The 11,253-nt window shown below is 42.3% G+C and overlaps 1 protein-coding gene across 2 annotated transcripts in view; it reads left to right on the top strand.

Moving 5' to 3' along the window:
* The first annotated feature begins 1,051 nt into the window (after positions 1-1,051).
* LOC122553650 (potassium channel subfamily K member 16-like) overlaps positions 1,052-11,253 on the top strand; it is a 70,917-nt gene continuing 60,715 nt past the window's right edge. Inside the window, exon 1 of one of the 2 annotated variants that reach the window (XM_043697778.1) lies at positions 1,052-1,392. In XM_043697778.1, coding sequence (XP_043553713.1) covers positions 1,189-1,392 — 204 coding nt within the window. In that variant the 5' untranslated portion in view covers positions 1,052-1,188. The remainder of the gene's footprint in view (positions 1,393-11,253) is intronic. The other variant, XM_043697777.1, reaches the window with a different exon arrangement.

Here is an 11,253-nt window from a genome sequence, read left to right as displayed (position 1 = left end):
AAAACAAGTTCCTCAAATCCCCTCTAAACCTCCACCCCTTAAATTAAAACTGTGTCCCCTTGTTATTGACCCCTTTAATAAGAAGAAACATTTCTCCCCATCTAAGATCCCAGAACTTTGCATATATCTCAGTCTGGTCACCCCTCAATCTTCTCTTTAAAGAAAACAATCCCTAACTACGTAGTCTCTCTTCATAATTGAATCACTCCAGCCCAAGCAACATCCTGGTGAGTCTCCTCTGTACCCTCTCGAGCGCAATCATCCTTCCTATAGTATAGCAATCAGAAGTGAACACAACATCCAGCTGCGGCCTAACCCAGGTTATATACGGCTATAACATCGCTTCCTCTTTCTGCTTGTTTATTTCCACTACTGGGACATTGCTTTAGATAAGTATTCTGTCCATGTTCTAACATGCATAGAACACAGAACAGTACAGCATAGAAACAGGCTCTTTGGCCCAGAATGTCCATGCTGACCATGATGCTAAACTCATTCCATTTGCCTGTATATGGTCTGTATTCTTCTATTTCCTGCCTGTTCATTTATCTGTTTAGATGCCTCTGAAACATTGGCATTGTATCAGCTTTTACTATCTCTCCTAGCAGCAGGTTTCAGGCACCTACCACCCTCTGTGTAAAGATCTTGTCTTACACATCTCCCTCAAACTTTTCCTCCTTTCACCTTAAACCTAAGTCCCTAATATTTGATATTCCCATCATGGGGAAAAGACTGACCATCCACCCTATCCATGCCTGTCATAACTTTATATACTTCTATCAGGCCACCCCTCAGCCTCAGATGCTCTAGTGAAAATAATCTTGACAGAAGGGTACAATTTAACAAGATACAATAATCATTTGCAGAATTTAGAAGTTTTTACAGTGTGAAGCTCAGTAGTAGCTTTCACACATTTCACCGATTCAGCAGCTTTCCAAAGAGACTTTAGCCAGTTATTGAAAAAAAATATATGCAATGTGTCACGAAGTTACAATGTTGCAGGAGTCACTTCCTCTATCGATTAGTGTTAAAAGAGGAAATGGTTGTGTTTGTCATACCACCCAGTGTGTGTATGCTCCAAGCTCCTCCGCAGTCCGTGTAAGCAGTGAGCAGTGCCCCTTTATCGCCCATTGTACGGGGAGTGCCCAGTGTTTATTGCTGCGGGCTGTCTCCCAGAGAACCGGCGGCATGGCTGACAGCAACAGATGCTCCCGGAGGTGTGCGCTGCTTTTCCTGGGCTATTTCGTGTACCTCCTGATCGGAGCTGTAATCTTCCGGACGCTGGAGTTGAAGGAAGAAAACAAACTCAAAACCAAGATCTGGAAAGAGAAACTGGAATTCCTGAAGAACTGCAGCTGCCTTTCTCATGAAGTACTGGAGACTTTCATGGAGGTAAATGTTGTCTGCTGTCTCTAAAGCGAAATGGGGTTGTTCAAAAGTTTCGTTGCATTTCACATCTGAAGACGAGCAGTATCGCTGTTAGATTTTAAACTGTGGAAGCATAAAATACATACTTCTGTTTTCGCTTCAGTAAAAGAGTAGCAGCGCACTAATGGAAAATTGGATTGACTTAGTGTAAATAAGGTATTTATTCAACTTGTTTCAATTCAACATGCTGTGCGTCTTGATACACTTTATTCTTAAAATTAAACCCAGGTCACTCTGTTTAAGGGATGTGTGATCTTTATCATTCTTTGCAGATGTTTTACCGTCAGCATAAGACCATAAGATATCGGAGCACAATTGGGCCATTCTGCCCATCACGCTGCCAAGTTTCTCAACCCCATTCTCCCACTTTCTCCCCTAACCCTTGATCCCCTTACTAATCAAGGACCTGTCTTTCTCTGCCTGACATACACTCAGTGACTTGGCCTCCACAAACAGCTGCGGCAATTTGTTCCACAGATTCACCACACCCTGGCTGAATAAATTCCTCTTTCAATGAATTCTGAAGGCTTATCCCTTCGCCCTGAGATTGTGCCCTTGGATGCTAGTCTTTCCTACTAGTGGAAACATCTTCTCCATATCCACTCTACCCTGGCCCTTCAGTATTCTGTAAGTTCTCCCTCCTGTTTCTAAACTCCATCAAGTACAGATGCAAAGTTCTCAGGCATTCCTCATGACAAGCCCTTCATCCCAGGATCATTCTTCTAAAACTCCTTTGGAGCCCCTCCAAAACCACCACATCTTCCCAATACTGCTCTAATCAAACATTTATTCAAACTATCTCGACAGAACGTTCTTGTGCTCAGCTGAGGTCCTGTGGTAACGCCGCTCCTGCAGTTGGAATATTTGCAGAGTGTGGCAGCCGTGTCCACATTGTCACAATATCTATATCACCACCAGGTAAGGTCAGAATGCGTTCAGGAGATCCAAGGCACCTGCACCGTTCAAAACACCTCACCCCGTAACCACCAAGTCTTCTCCCCATGTTTAGTTCAGACCATAATTTATTCCCAACCTGCCCTCCAATGCACCAGTACTGGGTGGTAAGTTGCTTTGATCTACTCTTTTGATCCTGACATTTTGCCAATGTTAACAGCTCACTCTGATAGAAAACAATGATTAGAATGAGGAATGTCCAGATGCACAACCCCCCAAAGCAATTTGTCGGTTAACAGTATGTAATGATATTGTCGAATATTAAAGCATTATATAAACTTCACTTCAATACACTTCTGTTTCTGTTATTCATTGTCCATATTGTGATTGTTCCGTGGCATTGGTCCAATACCCCATTTGAATCACATTTAAATTTGATAATTAAATGTATTCTCTGCTTAATTGAAAAATAGACAGTCAGTTACTCAGTAAATACTAACAATTCAAGCTGTCAAAGACACAAAGTAGCTGTCAAAGACTGGAGGAAGATTTATCTGTGTAGATACTGTGTGTGGATCTGAGGATTGTGAGCCGGATGGGCTCTTGATTCTTTTATGAATGTTCACTTGTGCCAGTGCACTCCTGCTGATTGTATAATCAGAGGGTCTAAGTATCAGTTGAGTTATATCAGTTGTACTTATTCAGTGCCTGAATAACACTAGATAAATGAGAATTTAGCCATTTGTTTTTATAGGGTCATTGCATCCCGGGTAATTTTACTTCTTATTTTCATTTTTTAACTAAAAGTTAATACACTAAGTTACTGATCATCTAAGAAATTAAATCCTAGTGAGACTCATTGAATGGAAATTGCCAAATCTGGTTGTACCATTCATTGATTGCATTATAGTTATAACCAGAAGCAACTGATAGGAATGTAATGGTTGCATACCAATTACGTTTCACTGATCTGAGGTACAGAAGATGTATCTGTGTCTTGCATGGACAAATAACATTGGACAGATGCAAAATAATAGTTGGGGCAGCACAGTAGCTTAGTGGTTAGTACTGCTACCTCACAGCGCCAGGAACCTGAATTCAATTCCATGCTAAGCCAACTGTGTATGGAGTTTGCACATTCTCCCTGTGTCTGTGTGGGTTTCCTCACATAGTTCATATATGTGCAAATAGGTGGCTTGGCCATGTTAAATTGCCCATAATATCCAGAGATGTGCAGGCTAGCTATTCGGAGAGTTGTATGGACTCGATGGGCCAAATAATCTGCTTCTACACTGTAGGGGTTCTATTCTATAATATCTCAATGAAAATTATGTTAAAACATCTCTAAATTGACCCACACATAAGAACCTACATTGATCAATCCATTTGTGCCATGGTGCATCAGCATTTCAGGTGGAGTAGATAATGTAGTAAACTATAATGAAACAGTGGCTTGCCTGCAGTAATTTAGTTTTCATTCTGATGATTTAAAATAGCTGAAATAGGTTACAGTCTGCTATTATACTCACTGGCTATATTCAGAGTTGGATAAATGTTGGGATGAAAACAATACTGAGAAAGCTGGGTTCACTCATTCGATCAACCAGCATGGACAGAAAAAAGACAGAAGTTAAACAGAACTAAGGACTCAATGTCTGAACATTTCACAGATGCCACTTGACCTGCTGAATCAGTGTTGAATTACGACAATATAGTGAAATTATGGGCAGAATGCTGTGCTCTTCCCCATGGCATGCTTGGTGATAGGAACTATTCAATTCATCAAGAGGATGGTGAGTGGGTCTGCGTCACCATACTAATCCAACCTGATTAACTCTGCGATGGAAAGGCCTGTGGATGTCCCTCCTGTACAATATTAATTAAAGCTCTTAAATGACAGATGTCCACTTTAGGGCCTCAATCACCATTTCTTCCATTAATGTGGGCAGCACGGTGGCACAGTGGTTAGCACTGCTGCCCCACAGCGCCAGAGACCCGGGTTCAATTCCCGCCTCAGGCGATTCTCTGTGTGGAGTTTGCACATTGTCCCCGTGTCTGCATGGGTTTCCTCCAGGTGCTCTGGTTTCCTCCCACAATCCAAAAAATGTGCAGGTTAGGTGAATTGGCCATGCTAAATTGCTTGTAGTGTTAGGTGAAGGGGTAAATATAGGGGGGTGGGTTGCACTTCGGCGGGTCGGTGTGGACTTGTTGGGCCGAAGGGCCTGTTTTCACACTGTAAGTAATCTAATCCATTGGTAAACTGAGGGCTGGCCATGCAGCGAGCCCACAGCAAGCAAACCCTTTTGTGTTCATTTTGCAAGCTGCTGACGGTGGAGTGTAGGGTGGGGGAAGTTCCACTTTCAAAGGTACTTAGTATTGAGAAAATGAGGGGAGGGAAGCTTCTAAGAGCAACCCCTTGATTTCTTGCCAAACCCCATCCCACTCGCAATCCTGTTCCCGACATCTTTTTTTCTATTTGGAGATGATGAAATAAAGTAAGAGGCAGTTTGCTGTGATGCTAGTGAGCATTTCAGCAGTGGTGAGAGGTTGCTGGTAACCATCAACTCGGGAATCACTGGGTGTACATGATAATGGATCTGACACATGCAAGTTTCAAGAAAATAAGTGGTGGTGAAGATTTCTACACTCTGGAATTATTGCCTGATCTTCATATTGATACTGTTTATCTTCAATGCTATCTCAAAGTTCAGATACTTGATCGCCTTCAGTTACTTGTTCAAACTATTCTCCCTGCTCCTGTATAATGTCCAATATGCCATTTCTTTTCCTCTGTGAAGGACACAGAAGTTTTGCTAGATATTAGCAATTAATAGCAAATGGAACCCTTTCCCCTCCCTGTGCATAAATATGTTTTTGACTACATCAATATGCTCTTGAATTGTAATGTTTACAGTGGAAATGAAGAAAATTCAGCTTGTCATTTTATCTTCTGAGTTTTGATACAACATACCAAAATTAATAGTGCAGTGGACAGTGAAGAACGTTACCTCTCAGTACAATGTGACCTTAATCAGTTGGGCCAATGGGCCAAGGTGTGGCAGGTGGAGTTTAATTTAGATAAATGTGAGGTGCTGCATTTTGCTAAGGCAAACCAGGGCCGGACTTACACAGTTAATGGTAGGGCCCTGTGGAGTGTTGCCAAACGAAAAGATCTTAGAGTGGAGGTAAAGTTCCTTGTAAGTGGAGTCACAGGTAGATAGAGTGGTGAAGAAGGCATTTGGCACATTTGCATTCATTGCTTAGTGCATTGAGTATAGGAATTGGGGCTCATGTAGCGGCTATACAGGACATTGATGAGACCAGTTTTGGAACACTGCTTTCAATTCTGGTCTCCCTGCTATAGTAAAGATGCTGTTAAACTTGAAAGGGTTCAGAAAAGACTTACGAGGATATTACTGGGTTTGGAGGCTTTCAACGAGAGGGAGAGGCTGAATAGAGTCATGGAGCTGTACATCATGGAAACAGACCCTTCGGTCCAACTCATCCATGCTGACCAGATATCCTAAATTAATCTAGTCCTATTTGCCAAAGTTGGCCCATATCCCTCTAAACCCTTCCTATTCATATACCCATCCAGATGCTTTTTAAATATTGTTATTCCACCAGCCTCCACCACTTCCTCTGGCAGTTCATTCCATTCACGCACCACCCTCTGTGTGAAAACGTTGCCCTTCAGGTCCCTTTTAAATCTTTCCCTTCTCACCTCAAACCTATACCCTCTAGTTTTGGACTCCCTTACCCTGGGAAAAAGACCTTGGCTATTTACCCTATCCATGCCCCTCATGATTTTATAAACCTCTATAAGGTCACCCCTCCGCCTCCAACACTCCAGGGAAAATAGCCCCGGCTTATTCAGCCTCTCCCAATAGCTCAAACCCTCCAACCATGGCAACATTTTTGTAAATCTTTTCTGAACCAGTTCAAGTTTCACAACATCCTTCTGATAGCAGGGAGACTAGAATTCCAAAAGTTTTCCAAAAGTGGCCTAACCAGTATGACCTCCTAATTCCCATACTGGGTAATGAACCAGGCCAGGTATTAAAAGTGAAGGTAGGTGAGCACTTTGGTGATAGTGACCACAGTACGGTTATGTTTACTTTAGCGATGGAAAGGGATAGTTATATACCACAGGGCAAGAGTTATAGCTGGGGGAAAAGACAATTATGATGCAATTAGGCAAGATTTAGGATGCATAGGATAGGGAAGGAAACTGCAGGGATGGACACAATTGAAATGTGGAGCTTGTTCAAAGAACAGCTACTGCTTATCCTTGACGAGTATGTTCCTGTCAGGCAGGGAGAAAGCGGTCGAGTGAGGGAACCGTGGTTTACTAATGAAGTTGAATCTCTTGTCAAGAGGAAGAAGGAGACTTATGTAAAGATGAGATGTGAAGGCTCACTTAGGGCTCATGAGAGTTACAAGTTAGCCAGGAAGGACCTAAAGAGAGAGCTTAGAAGAGCCAGGAGGAGACATGAGAAGTCTTTGGAAAGTAGGATATAGGAAAACCCTAAAGCTTTCTATCAGTATGTCAGGAATAAAAGAATGACTAGAGTAAGGGCCAGTCAAGAACAGTAGTGGGAAGTTGTGCATGGAGTACAAGGAGATAGGAAAGGTGCTATTTGAATATTTTTCGTCAATATTCACATAGGAAAAAGACAATGTGGTCGAGGGGAATACAGGCTATTATACTAGACGGGATTGAAGTTCATAAGGAGGAGATGTTAGCAATTCTAGTAAGTGAGAAGATAGAAAATTCCTGTGGGCCGTATGGGATTTATTCTAGGATTCTCTGGGAAGTTAGGATGGAGATTGCAGAGCCTTTGGCTTTGATCTTTATGTTGTCATTGTCTACAAGAATAGTGCCAGAAGACAGGAGGATAGCAAATTTTGTCCCCTTGTTCAAGAAGGGGAGTAGAGACAACCCTGGTAATTATAGGCCAGTGAGCCTTACTTTGGTTGTGGGTAAAGTTCTGGAAAGGACTATAAGAGATAGGAGTTATAATCATCTAGAAAGGAATAAGTTGATTCAAGATAGTTGGCACAGCTCTGTGAAAGGTAGGTTATTTGATTAGATTAGGTTAGATTACTTACAGTGTGGAAACAGGCCCTTCGGCCCAACAAGTCCACACCGACCCGCCGAAGCGCAGCCCACCCAGACCCATTCCCCTACACCTAACACTACGGGCAATTTAGCATGGCCAATTCACCTAACCTGTAAGCTCTTTGAGAAGGTGACTAAACAGGTGAATCAGGATAATGCATTTGATGTGGTGTATATGGATTTCAGTTTAGCGTTTGATAAGACTCCCCAAAGTAGGCTACTGCAGAAAATACAGAGGCATGGATTGAGGGTGATTTAGTGGTTTGGATCGAAAATTGGCTGGTTGTAAGAAGACATAGGGTGGTGGTTGATGGGAAATTTTCATCCTGGAGTTCAGTTACGAGTGATGTACCGCAAGGATCTGTTTTGGGGCCACTGCTGTTTGTCATTTTTATAAACGACCTGGATGAGGGCGTAGAAGGATGGGTTAGTAAATTTGCGGATGACAGTAAGTTGGTGGAGGTATGGACAGTATAGAAGGATGTTGCAGGTTACAGAGGGATATAGATAATCTGGGATGGAAATGTGTTGCTGGAGAAGCGCAGCAGGTCAGGCAGCATCTAGGGAACAGGAGAATCGACGTTTCGGGCATTAGCCCTTCTTCAGGAATGATAATCTGCAGAGCTGGGCTAAGAGGTGGCAAATGGTGTTAAATACAGAAAAGTGTGAGTTGATTCATTTTGGAAGGAGCAACAGGAATGCAGAGTGCTGGGCTAATGTTAAGATTCTTGGTATTGTGGTTGAGCAGAGAGATCTCAGTGTCCATGTACATAGATCCCTGAAAGTTGCTACCTAGGTTGATAGGGTTGTTAAGAAAGCATACAGTGTGTTAGCTTCTATTGGGAGAGGGATTAGTTTCAGAGCCAAGGGGTCATGTTGCAGCTGTAAAAAAATTCTGGTGTGGTCGCACTTGGAGTATTGCATACAGTTCTGGTTGCTGCATTATAGGGAGGATGTGGAAGTATTGGAAAGGGTGCAGAGGATATTTAGATTAGATTCCCTACAGTGTGAAAACACGCCCTTCAGTCAACAAAACCACACCGACCCTCCGAACAGTAACCCAGCCAGACCCACTTCCCCTAACTAATGCACCTAACACTATGGGCAATTCACCTAACCTACACATCTTTGGATTGTGGGATGAAACTGGACTATCCAGAGGAAGCCCAAACAGACACGGGGAGAACTCCACTCAGACAGTCGCAGCAGCCAGAATTGAACTCGGGTCCCTGGTGCTGTGAGGTGTCAGTGATAACCACTGAGCCACCATGCTGCCCCATTTACCCTGATGTTGCCTGGTATGAGGGAAGGTCTTATGAGGAAAGGCTGAGGGACTTGAGGCTGGTTTCATTAGAGAGAAGAAGGTTGAGAGACGACTTAATCAAGAAAGTGAGGACTGCAGATGCTTGAGATCAGAGTCGAGAGTGGTGCTGCAAAAACACAGCAGATCAGGCAGTATCCAAGGATCAGGACAATCAACGTTTTGGGCATAAAACCCTTCATCAAGAATAAGGCTTGTGGGTCAGGGGGCCTCAGAGATAAGTGAGAGGGGATGGAGCTGGGGGTTGGGGGCAGAATGGAGCTGGGAATGTGATAGGTAGATGAAGGTTGGGGGAAGGTAATAGGTTGGAGAGGAGAGTGGAGCAGATAAATGAGAAGGAAGATGAACAGGTCAAGAGGGCGGTGCCAGGTAAGAGGCTTGGGACTGGGATAAGGTGGAGGGGGTGGAAATGAGGAATCTGGTGGAAATCCACATTGATCCCATGTGCTTTCAAAGGTGACTTAATAGAGACACACAAGATGATCAAAGGATTAGATAGGGTGGACAGTGAAAATGTTTTTCCTTGAATGGTGATAGTTAGCACGAGGGGACATAGCTTTAAATTGAGGGGTGATAGATATAGGACAGATGTCAGAGATAGGTTCTTTACTCAGAGTAGTCGGGGCGTAGAATGAACTGCTTGCAACAGTAGTAGACTTGCCAACTTTAAGGGCATTTAAATGGTAATTGGATAAATATATGGATGATCATAGAATAGTGTGGGTTAGATGAGCTTCACAGGGTGGCACAACATTGAAGGCTGAAGGGCCTGAACTGCATTGCAATGTTCTATGTTTTATACTCCATGTACTGATCAATAAAGGCAAACATACCAAGTGCCTTCTTCACTATTCTGTCTTCCTGCAACTCTTCTTTCAAGGAAGAGTTGCATTTCAAATTCTGGCATACACCTGATCAGGTTCCAGGGATTTATCCACCTTTATGCGTTATATAATGTCCAGCACCACCTCCTACATAATATGGACATTTTTCATTTGTCAATATTCATTTCCCCAAGTTCTCAACCTTCCTTCTCCTTCTCCACAGTAAACACTCATGCAAAATACTCATTTATGATCTGCCCAATCTCCTGCAGTTCCACACACACACAACCTTGCTGATCTTTAAGGGGCCCTATTCTGTCCTTAGTTATTCTGTACTAAATGTATTTGTCAAATCCCTATAGATTCTCCTTAATACTATTTGCCAAAGCTATCTCATGTCCCTTTTATCCCTCCTGATTTCCTGCTTAAGTATACTTCTATTGCCTTCTAGGAATTCACTTGAACACTGCTGTCTATACCTGATATGTGCTTCCTTCTTTTTCTTGACCAGAATCTCAATTTCTTCAGTCATCCAGCATTCCCTATACATACCACCCTTGTTTTTCACCCTAACAGAAACATACTGTCTCTGGACTCTTGATATCTCATCTTTGAAGGCTTCCCATCTTTCTCCCATTCCTTTCCGTGTGAACATTCGCCCCCAATCAACTTTTGAAAGTTTTTGTCTAATGTTGTCAAAATTGGCCTTCCTCCAATTTAGAACTTTAAATTGGATCCAGTCTATCCTTTTCCATTACTCTTTTAAAACTAACAGACTTTTGATCACTGGGGAATAGTTCGGGGATAATTTCCCTGGACCGTTGGAGACTGCAAGGTGACTTTATGAAGGTTTATATAATCATGAGGGACATGGATAAGGTGAATAGCCAAGGCCTTTTCCCAAGGGTAGTAGAGTTCAAAATTAGCAAAGGTTTAAGGTGCGAGGGGAAAGATTTAATAGGGACCTGAGAGGCAAGTCCTACACACAGAGGGTGGTGCATATATGGAAACGAGCTGCCAGAGGAAGTGGTAGAAGTGGATGCAGTTACAACATTTAAACGTCATCTGGATGGGTACTTGAATAGGAAAGGTTTAGAGAGATATGGGCCAAATGCTGACAATGGGACTACATCAGTTTAGGATATCTGGTCGGTGCAGATGAGTTGCACCAAAGGGTCTGTTTCCATGCTGTATAACTCTATGACTCTACTTCAGAACTAATCCCATTGCCCTGCTCCTCTCCACACAACTTCAAATGGATGTGTTTACCTTAGAAAATTTTTCGAACACTCCCTATGGCAAACATTCTGTGCTTCAACAATCCTCTAAAATTAATTATCTAACCTATCTCCTTATTCTCTTAAATGTATACTTAAATTGCAAAAATGGGATTTTCTTACTCTTTTTATCCACAATTCTACTAAATGTTCATTTAAGTATCTGTGCTGAATTAGAAATAATCAGTTGTTTTAAATGAAATTGCAGTTTCTTATTTTCACTAGCATTAAGGTGGATCTATGTTATAACTGGGTGGAGGAAGCGAAACAACACACAGTATTCTAACAGTGACTCAACTTATTTTTCATCCAGATTCACATAACACGTTTACTCTTATATATTTTGGTTTTTATTTATAACCATAAAATTCTCTCAGTGTTTTTAAC

Source organism: Chiloscyllium plagiosum, chromosome 10 (assembly GCF_004010195.1).
Source record: "Chiloscyllium plagiosum isolate BGI_BamShark_2017 chromosome 10, ASM401019v2, whole genome shotgun sequence".
Taxonomy (NCBI): Eukaryota; Metazoa; Chordata; class Chondrichthyes; order Orectolobiformes; family Hemiscylliidae; genus Chiloscyllium; species Chiloscyllium plagiosum.
The sequence above is the reverse complement of the archived record's forward strand: the minus strand, read 5'-3'. Positions and strand labels throughout refer to the sequence as shown.